This window comes from Saccostrea cucullata, unplaced genomic scaffold (assembly GCF_032062105.1).
Source record: "Saccostrea cucullata isolate Sc308-1 unplaced genomic scaffold, CSIRO_AGI_Scuc_v1 ctg45, whole genome shotgun sequence".
Classification (NCBI taxonomy): domain Eukaryota; kingdom Metazoa; phylum Mollusca; class Bivalvia; order Ostreida; family Ostreidae; genus Saccostrea; species Saccostrea cuccullata.
This window is the reverse complement of record NW_026939164.1, coordinates 795,721-809,621: the sequence shown is the minus strand read 5'-3', so window position 1 is coordinate 809,621 and position 13,901 is coordinate 795,721. Positions and strand designations below refer to the sequence as shown.

Sequence of the window (13,901 nt, the reverse complement as noted above, 5' to 3'; positions counted from 1 at the left end):
ACGGCTAAAACGGGGGAAGCAAGTGGAACTTCTTCATAATCATATGTCAGTTTTGAATATCTCTAATACTCCCAACAACCAAAATGAAATTGAATTTCCGTATCTATATTGCATTCCGAAACTTCATTAAAACCTTTACAAACAAAAATACAAAGTGGGTTCCAGTAACTGTTTTACTTTAACCAAGCCTTTTTCATTACTTCTCACTAAAATATCAACAGCAGTGATGAAGAAACTTCAGGAGTACAGTTCAAAAGTATTTTCGAAAAGGGTGTACATGTAAATCAGATGTAAAAATAATGAAAAATTCAAAAGAACTTTTGAAATCTTGAATTTAAAGATACCAGTCTGACCATCTGTTTCATATTTGGATATTTTTACTAGAAAAAGGCCTTAATGATAATCTAACAATCAGTCCTTATGGTAAATGTTATGACTAGCTTTTCTATCGTCAACTTCTTTTACTTATACAGCTATATACCGTCATCACCTGCATACGGGGTTTATGGATCTTTCAGTTGATTTTATACCCGAGAACAATTTCTAAAACTAGAATAGTTGATAACTATCAAGTTGATGAAACAAGAGAATACAACGAACGTGTACTATGTATTGTTTTAAGTAATTTTTTCTTAAGTTCTATGGTCGATACAATGAACTTGTCAGCAAATACAATTTATCATTAAGTCAGATGCGGACAGACAGTTTTAATTCAAAATTCTTTACATACAAAATTGTCAACAGACTTGTCCGTTATTTCCTAAGCATTAAAAGGAGCACATTTATAATTGGCATGGAGTCAGATCCATGGTACTTGATCCCACTTCTAATGTTTAATTCAAATTTTAAATAGGTAATTCTTTTTTCAAAATTAACAAAGCCATGACTAGATATATTAAATAAGAAACATCCTCATATAGTGCAATCCCTACCATTTAGCCACAACAGAGGAACAAAGTTTAATATATGAATACATTCAGATAAAAAAAATCATCTAAAGAACAGCAGAATAGCAAAAGCACTATAAGGCATTGGAAATTTTTCGCGAGGAACATGTACAATGGATTTTTATATTTTTCAGAAAGCCATTATTTATCAGATTTATATGGCAGCATCCTCAGGTAGTTTATATTTTAATTTGTTCATGACTGCTGGAGTAATGTGGTATTAAATTACCTGTTAAAGATAAAAGTTTTGCTTGCAAAGGAATGAATATCAAGCGGGAAAATCTGCATATGAAGAGCAAGACCATAGTTATTCAAGTGGTCAATGTGGTTCCTGGGTCTCTTGTGGTTATGGAAATAAAAGAACCAATGACCAAGAAACTATATTTAAACTATTTTATCAAAAACAATTCACATGAATTTCACCGGGTGTTACATAACAATCTTACAGATTAGTTCATGTTTTGACCAAGCCAGCTGACATAGTTAACTACTCTGGTGTATACTCCTGGTTTGAAGGCTTCAGCACAGCCGAATCCCCAGCTAGTGATTCCTGTTCATAATTAAATACACAGAAATATATAAAAGTTTACATGATCACATAAAATAATTAAACAATTGAGAAGATTAAATGTACTGAAATGTTAATCTATGTAATTTTATTTTTCCCTAGGGGTAAGAAGGTACGCAACACGATATTTTTCTCTAGAAATTTATATTGAAGTATTGCTACTTAATCACCTTTCCTCACAAAAAAATTGTGGTACATTTCCAGGTGTTTGTACGAGATACCAAAATTTGTTTCCTTCATAAAAATTTTGGAAATCGCTTGAATTGCCAAATGAGCAATTATTGATGATATAATTTTAAACATTATTTTCAATCCGGTTAAGGGATAGTAAGATAATAATAATAATTTAATGCCAGTAATTTTTATATTATTCGAAAAAGAGTTTTAAAAAATCAGATGAGGAATTGCGAAGAAAAGCAATATCAAACCGGACATCAAAGCATATGTTCTCATTATAGAAGTTTTAGAAATTGATTGTTTGAAAATACCTGTGAGTTGCCATACTCCTCCAGAACTACAAACCAATGGCCCACCACTATCTCCCTACAAATGAAAATATTACAGAAATATATGAATAAAAATTGAAATAAAATGTAGAATAAAGTTCACATGCATAACTTGAGCACAAAAGAGTGCAAAATGCATATCCAATACTATTCTGCAACTTTTGAAAAGTAAGTACTAAGTTGTGGAGGCATTTTTGGATGTACAGTATAAGTGCTTAATTATGCATGTACTATTGTTGTAAAATTGCTACCTGACAAGAGTCTTTTCCACCTTGTTCATATCCAGCACAAATCATGGTTGTTGTGTCCATGTTTCTGCCGTAGTAGTCACGACTGGCACATGTTGACTGACTTATAATAGGTACCGTTACCTGTCTAAGAACTGAACTAGAACCAGTACCTAGAAATATATCACCACATTTGAATTCAATTCTGTATTCAACTGTATATATTTACAAATGGAGGTAAGTTTCATCATTAATCATATTTGGATTTAAAAGGATAAATTGATGCGAGTTTAATTTTAAAATTTCATTTAAAGGTTCATATGAACCTTGAGTATCTCCCCAGCCAGTTGTTATACAATTTGTTCCAGCGGCCACATCGAGTTGACTCACACAAACAGGACTGACGTAGTCGTTGATCTGTGCTGCTGAGCTCAGCTCCATCAATGCGATATCGTTGCTGATTTTGGAGCTACTGTAACTGCGGTGGCTTATGATGGCCCTAACGTTCAGATTCTGTTCTGTAGTCTCTGTTCTAGTTCTGTCATGTTTACCTAGTCGAACCCGCCATCTGGAAGCTGTTGCCATAGCACTACAAGAATAAAGTAAGTCTCAATTGCACCCGCTTAAGGATTTTTAGCTTGTATTGTCAAAAGAAAATTAAACATTTTTACATGTATTTGCCAATTACAGTATTTTTCCGTTACATGCGTAACTCAAGCATTAGTGGTAAGTGAACAAACGTATTTTTACTCCAAGGATGTGATTAATATATTTCCTGCATACAACGATCAATTCAATGCAAGATTATATTCTAGACAATCTACTTTTACATCGAACTTAATCATTTTTATCAACGACATACATTTGATTGTATGTTACAAACGTGCATTCCATTTTTCACTCCAAGGATGCCTACCAAAATATATAGGAAATGTTTTCCTTTACTAAGCACTAGCGCCATTTTGAAGTGAGAACCAATTAAATCAAAGCCAAGTTATATACTAGATAAACTAATAGTATTTTATCAATGGATTTAAACATGGTTTAATCTTCTTCCTAGGTTGAATTTGTTAATCAGAAGTATTTTTTATTACCATCCATGGCCAGCTGTTAGCACGAGCTTCAGTTCCACCAACAATGTATGAGACAGCAGGACTGACACGAGTACTTCCACATCCTGCCTGATTAATGGATTGTAAAACCGCTGTCAGGTCTGTCTGGCTAACCTCGGTATGTGAATGTTGCCCGTTGTGAGGCTTTCTGTGTGGCTTAGCTACAAAACGGCACATAATTCTTATGTAGCATAAAGTTTAACTAACCTTACTTATAATTATACAACTTTTTGAAGATGAGAATTGCTGTTAAAAAACGGTATTGTATTCGGTCAAAAAAAATTTTTTTAAAAAAACACTACACGCCTTTTTATTCATTCAATTTGCGATGTTTTTCAGGAAAATACTGGTTTAGCAAAATTCAGAAAAAATAATTTTATTCTCAATTAAAGAAGTTTTACTCTGAATTACAATTTGATTTTCAATGCCAAAATTAACAGTTCTGATGACCATTGGTTTGAAAACGGAGAATGTAACTTTTTTCGACAAGGTCAACAATAAACATTCAAGATGGCACAAACAATTAAATATATTAAGCTATATATAATTTACTATATCTTATGCTGATTAAACATATTTTTTTTAATTTCATTTTCAGGAAATGTCCTTTTAAGAGTTTCAGACTGTCGTAATTTTATGCCTTACCAGTGACTAAGCAGACGATAGTGAGAACTACTGCTACCTTCAACATGTTGAGGAGGACTGATTCCCAGACATGGTCACAGCAAGTTTTGTCGGATTAAATATTGTCGGAGTCATTCCAGATTCGTGGTATGATTATTCAATTTAAGAATACAGATATACTATGGCTAAGTACAAGGGATCTTAAATGCCTTTCCTTAGACCAATGCATGCGAGACCCATTCAAGAATGCAAATCTTAGATTTTACTGTTTTGCTTTACCTTTCTTTTCGAGATCTATGTCTTAAACAAATCTGAATTGTAGTTAATATATATACTGTTAAGGAATTTTCATGATATATGTAATTTTAAGGCGGTCAAGGTAGAATATAGTATTTATGCTAAATCGTGTCCCTCGTGTTTAATGAAATAAGCTATGCATTTTGATAATAAATATACATGTACAAGGTCAAACTATTTACAAAGTATTACCTCGGTTATCGTCATCAACCAGTGATACGTCATTGATCCATAATTGAAATTGTGTCAATGTTTAAGTTGTCACTATTTACCATATTGATTTTAACAATAGATTGATTAGAAAAAGAAGGGATTAAAACGAAAGAATAAGCATTCGCTGAGCAACTTGGAATGACCTTTTTTGTTTGAAACCTTAAAATAGAACAAAACCAGATTGAAGTTCTCCACTTGAAATTGATCGTAAGAAAATAATAATTAGATAATTTAAAGTTTTGAAATCAAGCAACAGTTTCCATATTTTTAAGTTAAATATACTTAGTATTCTTACCATATGGTGTTTATTTCTCAGCTTATTTGCTAAGTAGGAGCAATTTTTTAAACCGAAGAAGGCTATTCACGTATTAGATGATGATTTAGGGATTTCAACAAATTTTGTGCTGAAAATTTCATAATTCTTCTTCTATTTATTTGGTTCAGTACCATTAGAGACGCAAGTTATTTTAACTGGTTATAATTCATATGAAACATCCAAAGCGAATTTATTTACGTATTCTTGCTCTATTTTTGTACACGAGAAACCTTAAATAAAATAACGTTCATTTAAAAAAAAAAACCCATTTTTGTTTGACTTATATTTGTGAATAGTATGTTTGTTTTGCTGGGGCAGGAGTTTACAAAGCAATTCTTATGTTGAAAAATTTAAAATTACTTGATACAGCATAAAGTTATCTCAAGAATTTCCAGAGGTTAGGGTGTGCGTGTGTATGTGTATGTGTGTTTTTGATAATTGTGATTTTTTTTTACATTCAGCTTTCTTTTGTGACATATATTCTTGAATATGTTCTAGAGATTCTAGAGAAATATTATCTATTAAATTTAATCGAATGCTGCTCAAATACTAAAGTAAGAATGTGTTCTATATACTTATAGTAGACGGAGCTCTGAAAAAAAAAAATTAAAGAAATTATCAGTATGAAAAAAGTACTAGTCAATAAGCATTTCATTTAATAAATAATTGTATTTGTCGACAAGGCCATTGTATCGACCAAAGTACTTACGGATTGATGACTTTAAAACAGACTGCTGATATTCTTGTTTCGGCAACTTGTTTTTAGAGCATGTTCTTGTGTATCGAATCAACTGAGTTATATATACTTCGTATGCAGATGATGAAGGTTTATTGCTGCATAAATAAGGTAAGTTAACGACTGAAATATTAAAGTCATCTCATTTGCCATAAATCTTGCTTGTTAGATTACCATTCACTTCTTTTTCAAGTAAAATATCTAAATATGAAACAAATGTGTCATACTCTGTGGTATCTTTAATTTCAAGTTCACTGGGATATATCGTATCGACATAAGAAGGAAATAACCATTGTTAATTGACAATACGTCGTCGATATATCTAATTGCTGAGTTGGAGGCTACAGCAAATGTTTTCTTCTTTTCACGTACAAGTCTTCGGACAAATTCCTCTTCATATGTACACAAATAAGGTCTGCAAATAACGGGGCGCAATTGGTACCGAAGGGAATTCCAATATATTGTTGGCAGACTTGGTCTCCAACTCCAAGGACCACACAGATATTGTCTATCAGAAACTCAAGCATCTTTTTCAATATCAACTTCAGAATATTTGTATGTACAATAAGATTTTTTTAACAAAATAATTTTGCAAATAACCAATGAGAAGGTAAGTAAATTTACGAGTCCCATTTTGAAAAAAATACCTGTCAATAATGTCAGAAGCCCTGGACTTTTATTTATCGTGGGTAAAGGTTGTATAAGAATTGAAAAGTCGTAAGTTTTTATGTATCCACATCTGACTTAGAATATATTGTTGCACAGTACTCCTGAAATTTCTCCTTGACTACTGTTAATATTTCAATGAGGAGTAAAGAAAGTGGTTTGGTAGAACATTTACTGGAACCCGTTATGTATCTTTTTTTTTAAAAAAAAAGATTTGTATGAAGTTTTGGAATCCAGTATAGATGTGGTAATTCAAATTCATTCTGGTTGTTATAGGAATATTAATAATATTCAAAACTGACAAGTGATTTTGAAGAATTTCCTTCTTAGAAAGGCAGCTATGGGTATAAGTTGGATTACCACAAGTAGAATTAAATCCCAGTTCCTCTAAAATATAATTTAAATAAACAAAGACAATGTTGTAACCTGTTCTGTTAGCAGAGAACAGTACATAGTGAGTGTATTCTATCTTATTATTTTTCTTCTGAATTAATGAACACAGAGGGATACTTGGTTTTCATTTTTCCCCTCAATCGCCTAATGCGAGGTTTAACATGCATCTGATACATATACTCAAGTTATGGTTCTTTTGAACTTTTTATTCGTTAGCATTGAATGAATATTGAGTGTTAGTCTATATATTACACAAAATAAAACCGATTCCCCTTCTTGTCTTTGAAATTAATGACATGAATAACAAACTTTTTATAAAAATAACTTTTTTAATTATCAACAGAATGTTCAACAAAAGTAGAAAGAGCACAATTGCTTACAATACTTTCAATATGAAAAACATAAATATAGATTTTATTACATGTATTTAAATTCTCACCCTGTCAAAATCCCTCAGTATCTTCAAATTCAGTGAAAATAATATCTATCTTAAGTATACTGTGTTATTTTGCCTTTAAAAAGACCTAGAACAGATAATACTGAATATCAATTTCAAAAAGGGAAAAAAATCCAAGAGAGACAGATTCAGATATTCTGTTTGAATTAGCAGTGAATAGTGATATAAAGATGTGATACTAAGTTCCAAAATACGGAAAATATGTCTTGTACATTTCTGCCTTCTCTTTGATCCATGTGAGATATATGGTGACGTCAGTGTATATTCCAGGAGAGCGGGGATGTCCACATCCATAACCCCAGCTTGTGATACCTAGAATTTAAAACAGAGAAAAATAATTACTTATCTTTTAAAATGTTTTGATATTTTTGATACACCATATTTTTCTTTTTACATAATTTATACCATTAAGTACGTTTGAAAATTCTTACCAACTTGTACCCAATATCCATTATGATCCTGTATAATAAACGGACCCCCACTGTCGCCCTAGAAAATATACATGTAGGAAGTGCTCACTCAAAGTTACATGCAGAAAATTAAGTATTACCTTGACATGTAAAAATATAATTCATTGGAGGAGAAAAATATTTTGAAAAAAAAATTGTCAAAATCTTCCGTCTTCATTACACTAATAATCTGTTTCATATTTTTGCCCACGCGTACAATTAGAGAGGAATTTGAAGTAATGGTATTATAACTTTGATTTTTAAACCTGTCTTTAAAATAAAAAATTTTTTTAAAAAAAGCATACATGAAGTTATATTTTTGTCTCTGAAACTGCAATTTTTGAAACCTTATACTTTAATGAATGTGACAAAATGATTATAAGCTATGCAAAAATCCTCATTTCTATTTCATTTGTCTCGTTCATGAATGTGTCAAATATACATGTCTCTATAACAATTGGTTTAACAATAACGTTTACAAACTTACAATACATGCATCCTTGCCTCCTTGTTCATACCCAGCACAGAAAGTAGTTTGGGGTAGGAAGGCACTCCCATACCACGTGTGTGCACCACAGACACGATCACTCAGAATGGGTATGGATACTTGGTTCAGCACATACTTTGGATTAGGCTCTACATTTCAGTGAGTACATTTCATTTTTGATAGCTTTTAAATACATATACTTGAAGAACAACCGGATTCAGAATACATGATTGTTGGACATGTACATAATTATGACTAGCAAATTTACATGGTTAGATAATTAAATTTTAACCTAACGGGTTCATGTTTCGTGACATTAAAATCTTTAACAAATCTGATCATATGTACAAGTACTTTATATTTATTATCATAAATTAGTTTTTTTTACTGCATAAGTGGCAGTGTACAAAAGAAAATCCTATCACTTCATAAATAATATACACAGTTAAAGAGAACACTTCTCATAGATGTGAAAAATTTAAATCATTTTTTTTCAAAGATGAAAGACGATCAAGAAAGTCAAATATATTCAATCAAATATATAATAATATGCTTAACTCTAAATATCTAATGTTTACAAAGTTAAGCAAAAGATGCTCAAATCAGTTACCGTGCGTTTCTCCCCAGCCCGCAACAATACCAACAATACTAGTATGTGAATGAGAGTGATGCGAGGGGAAGCTACTCAAGGGAGCTCCTGGCAGACATACTGGCATGACGTAACTATTGAACATCACGTGATTGTCTAATACGAGTATGGCAATGTCATTCCTCACCGTGTGATTGTCGTATCCTTCATGCATAATGATTCGATTAATAGTGTGAGTTTGCTGAGTTAAGTCTGTGTATAAAAGATGGTGCTTTCCAACAATTGCACGCCATCTCTTAGGATCCAAACTCCCATGACTTAAGAAGGAACACAAAAATTGAATAAAAAAAGAATTGTAGTTAAATGTCTAGAATGAAGAATTTTTTTAAGATGTGTATTTTATTTTTATTTTTTCTAGAATTTTCATTTCTGTTTGCTAAGCTTTTAAGAATACACAGTTGCATTCCCTCAAGAAATTTCACTTATTTACGAACGAACAATTTCTGAAACGAGGTAAGCTATTGAGAAACAAGGTGATGAAACAGGTAAATCAACAGCCTCGATTAAACTTAAAGTCACCATTTCGCAATTTTTTATGTCGATGCAATGACCTGTCAGCAAATATAATACGCCATTGGATGAATACTGACTGCCGTTATCATACCAACTTTTAGGCCTTTATTTACACACCGAATTGTCAACAGATTTTTACGTTTGCCCGATCATGGCAATGTGCACTAGCGGATTGACCAATGCACTAAGGAAGCTTACTCCTCCGTGGCCCCTGATCCCACCTCTTATATTTTTGGAGGTCAATGTTGGCTCTGCTCCTGATTTGTATTGTTTCAATGGACCTATATATATGAGCTTGTTTACTGTTTTCGAAATCTCAATATTTCACTTCAAAAACTTTAATAAAATCATACTCTTCGAAGCAATGGGCTGCCGTAAGAACAAGTTTGTCTGAAATGATCGATCCTCCACACACTTGAGCACCATTCTCTGTCAGCATCACCTTAAAAATTACACAGTCTTAATAGATGTTAAATGTTTTATTTCAAGGTCAAATTTCAATTATCAAAAATATTCTGTTTTAAAATATCATTTTTATTGTGTGAAATCGATGCATGTATATGAACAAAAAATCTTTGTTTAATGCCATGTTTATTGTCTGAAATCGATTTATACATATATGTCTTTTATTTTGCAAAATTACAAAGATTCTAGAGTTATTTAAGCAATATATAGAGTTTTTAACATTAATTTATTTTAGTTACTGACCATCCATGGTAATGTTCCTATCAGAGCCTCCTCTCCCCCAATCACTCGGTTGATGTGGTTGTTATGGTGCTGTTTGGGAGGTCTATAAGGGCGGCCACAGGGGACGCAGTATGTTGGATCCGCTGTAAAACATTGGATAAGTTTCATAAAATTTAATATGTAACATTAATGTTTTTCTGAATAATACATGCAAGCCTGTGAAATGCACAACGTCAATAACATGAATAAACTTGATTTATTTTTTTAAAAAAATATATATCCCTCTTTTATGAAAGAGGGCCAGATCAAGTCGAAAACAGTGGAAGAACTTTAAATACTTTATGTTCCAATTTTGAAGCACGTTATATTTTTGTATCAGACCTGCATGTTTTGATCTGCATATACCTATTTTTACACTTACTCCAAGATGATATCTGCACTCATACAACAAAAACAAAAGATACAAAATTTACATGTTGAAATATTAAAAGCTAAACTGGAGCAGAATGAATAACTGAAAATGATAACACCGGTGATTAAAATTCGAAATATTGATATTTATTGATCGAGATCTCCATTTTGCTAAATAGTTTGAAAAAAAAACTTAAAAGACCAAACCAAATACTTTATATAAATTTGCAAATGCTTTCGTTATGCAATTGAAAGAGGGGGTGCGTTTAAATTAATGATTTAAAAATAATTGAACTAGTAAAACTTGCACAGTATTTCAGAAAAAAAAATGTTTTTGATTTGGATCATACCTTGATGAAGAAGCACAAAACAACACAACAACCAACGCATGAGGAAAATCATTGCCTTTCGTGATTTCCGGTTCCCTTTCCCCATGAATGGGTCACGAAAGCATAGATAAGAACAAGGTGGCCTTTTATTAGAACTCTATATATACTCTACATATACTTGTAGGAATTTGCGTTGTAAATATTTATATAAAACTTATCTAGATATTGTTTTATTATTACATTTGTATTCAGATAAAACATTGATAATTTTTTAAATGTTAGAACAAAAATATGATTGTCTTTATATGATAGTTTTGTATGTGTTATTAACTGAAAATTATAAACATTTGTTAGAGAATCAAAACCTATACGCTAAATTGACCTTGACAAGAAGATACTCTCTCTTGGACGGAATTTCACCTTGAGAAATAATAACCACGAAAAGTAGAAAGACTATTAAAGTACATCATGTATTAATAGGCCTTCGTTTTGACATAAAATTGGGAGGGTATTAAAACTAAATGCTATACGAGGGTTGTCCCAAAAAGTCGTAGACAATCTTTATAATTTTTTAATCATGCAACTAATACTTACCAAATTTTGCAAAGACATAATATATTCAATGTTCTTTAAAATTGTGAATTTTTATATTCATATCTTTCATATTAATAATATTAGGACGATTTATATGAAGGCCGATAAGGCCTGTCGGCGCACGGACAAAATTCGGAATAATTTACGCATATAACTATTACAATTGCTTTCATTTCTTTCATACTATATCATACTTTGAACTCAAATTTAAACCACTGAAACCAGAATAAAAATTTTAATATTATGTCAAAATTTCATATATATATCATTAAAAACAGACGATTGGTGTCATGATTTTCATAGTATCGTTGAAATTGAGTTTGATGAAAATGACGTCGTCGAACGCGTAGTCGGCGCACGGAGATGTAATAAATTGTGTTGGATATGGTTAATATACATCGGAGACGGGAAAAAAGAGTACAGAAGTGACATTACACACCAGATTTTAATAAAAAAGTTATTTTTAAATTGCACGATATTCAATAAGAGTTTTTCTTCTGTATCGAAAATAGTTTATTACAGCATGTAAAAAGTAGAGTGCTGTTTGTTAAACGCAGACAATTGGGGACAATCTGGACAGCGAACGACGTCAAACAATTTGTTTTCTCTGCTGCCTACAATGTAAGGCGATCTTCGACTAAATTTCGACTGAGTTTTGAATCTGGTTAAAAAACAAGTAAAAACACAAACGGACAGCGGTGGATTTAAATATGCCCGTTAATCAAGCGTGGTCTAATCACTTAAAAAATTTTTAAATGTTATTACCCACTAGTGAAGCAGCAATCGAGTTCATGACGTTATAAGAGGCGTAATTTACGCTTGCTTTCGTGCGCCGGTGTACACTTATATTCTTTCTTTATTTTTTCATAATTTTCTTATAAGATGTGATATCATCATGAAACTTGAAGTGCATAATCATAAAATGTTACTCTTTGCAATGACGAGGGAAGAAATTTAATAAAGCAAAGAGAAACAAAACTGTTTTACCTGTCTACGATTTTTTGGGACAACCCTCGTATGTCCCCAACTCAACGACAAAAAAGAAAGAAAGAAAAGAAATGCACGTTTGTTTTCAATTGTAAAGAATGCACAAATGTGTATTTAATAGAAGCTTATAAATATTTGCCATATTCAATCTTTTGCCATTACAGTGAGCTGAAAATTAATTGTCAAAAAGCAAAGTCCCTTTCTCTGCTTTGTTCGATAGGCAGTCCAGAGTCTAGCTGAAAATGTAATGTTTTTGTTTGTTTAATTGTTTTGGTAATGTTTTGCACAATCATATCACATTATATTACGTATGTATATGTACAATGGCATATATAAGGTTAATTCAATGAATAGGCTAAAAAAGTGGAATTAAGGTGTTTCTTCAGCTTAAAACTGAATGATGAACATGATTTGGATTTTTGTACATGTATGAATGGTTGAAAAAACTGAAGTTAAGGTCAGACGAGACGTTCCTCAATATCTGTTTTGTATATCTTTGTAATATATGAAAAATATTCGAAATTTTAATCACATTCTGCTTTCTAAACCAGTTTCTAAATGTCTTTTATAAATCCAGACACTTAAACATATCAAATTAGAAAATTATTTTTCTTCCTAAAAGGATTATATAAGAAAAACTGCCCCTGGTATCTTGCAGAAATGCCTGGTAAGGTACATCAATTTTTTGTGAGTAAACATGTTTAAGTAGCAATACTTCAATGACAAACTCTTGGAAAATTTTATCTGTTATTTAGGAACGTCTCGTCTGTCCTTAACAACAGCGCCTGATCAATCGTGTAACTTTGCTTTTTTAATTTAAAGGTAGGGTACACTTGTAAAGAGGAAATTCAGGAAAAATAATTTTAGTATATTTCATACATTTTTTTTTTTTTTTTTTTTTGTAAATATAATATATATTAATATGCACGGAATGTCTACTTTTAAAACGAATGCAACTTTTGCGCAATAAAATAAACAGACCGAGTCAGCTATCCAAGAAAAAAAAATACAGAATACAATTTGAATAAAAAAAATACATAACAAATTGAAATTTATACGAAGCATTGAAAATTGACATGAACAATACAAATGGTTATAGAATGTAAATCGTTATATTTATAGAATGCAAAAATTAAAGCAAAATAGAGATCGAATGCAAATGGAAACTGGTGCAAACCTTATAAATTTATAAATCTACAAATGAAACATTAATTACGACAAAAACGGAAAATTAAAGACTTCAAATGAAATTATAGAATACAAATGGAAAATTTAACAATATAAATGGAAAAGTTCAAATTTGCAAACTTCGACATGTCATGTGCTTTATACAAAGAAACAGTTTACAGCTTCACTTGATCAATTATGATTTTAAAAAAGTACATGCATTGCAAATTAAGGCCTTAATTTTTCCACAGGAGTTCGCCAGCGGAGTCCCGTGATTTTTCCACCGAAATTGCGGTCAGGGGAATAACTTTTCGAAGTCACAGTACTAGTGTTGATTCAACATTTTATCATCACTCCAGTTCCAGTCTATTTTATATTTATCGAATATAGAGGATACATGTTTGCATAAGTTCACTCGAGCCGTTGTTATAGAGAGAGAGAGAGAGAGAGAGAGAGAGAGAGAGAGAGAGAGAGAGAGAGAGAGAGAGAGAGAGAGAGAGAGAATCTACTCCACCTTTGAAAGTTTGATTTACCCTTATGAATATTCATATTGGTTTATTCATGCT

At 31.6% G+C, this 13,901-nt stretch overlaps 1 protein-coding gene across 1 annotated transcript; it reads right to left on the bottom strand.

The window, feature by feature from the left end:
- Nucleotides 1-1,122: 1,122 nt before the first annotated feature.
- LOC134252399 (transmembrane protease serine 11G-like) lies at nucleotides 1,123-10,749 on the bottom strand. Its single transcript, XM_062734870.1, has 11 exons — nucleotides 10,609-10,749; nucleotides 9,869-9,990; nucleotides 9,514-9,602; nucleotides 8,609-8,904; nucleotides 7,999-8,147; nucleotides 7,494-7,551; nucleotides 7,242-7,374; nucleotides 2,575-2,837; nucleotides 2,273-2,421; nucleotides 2,004-2,058; nucleotides 1,123-1,497 (listed from the first exon to the last, which is right to left on the bottom strand). Exons 1-11 carry the CDS (start codon nucleotides 10,691-10,693, stop codon nucleotides 1,397-1,399), a joined length of 1,500 nt encoding a protein of 499 aa, XP_062590854.1. The 5' UTR covers nucleotides 10,694-10,749; the 3' UTR covers nucleotides 1,123-1,396.
- Between the last annotated feature and the right edge of the window lie 3,152 nt (nucleotides 10,750-13,901).

Coding starts and splice junctions, on each gene's coding strand:
- LOC134252399 (XM_062734870.1), bottom strand. CDS start 10,693: ATGGGGAAAGGGAACCGGAAATCACGAAAGGCAATGATTTTCCTCATG. Junction 7,552..7,998: donor GAGGCAAGGATGCATGTATT/GTAAGTTTGTAA, acceptor TATATTTTCTAG/GGCGACAGTGGGGGTCCGTT. Junction 2,059..2,272: donor GTGGAAAAGACTCTTGTCAG/GTAGCAATTTTA, acceptor TTTCATTTGTAG/GGAGATAGTGGTGGGCCATT.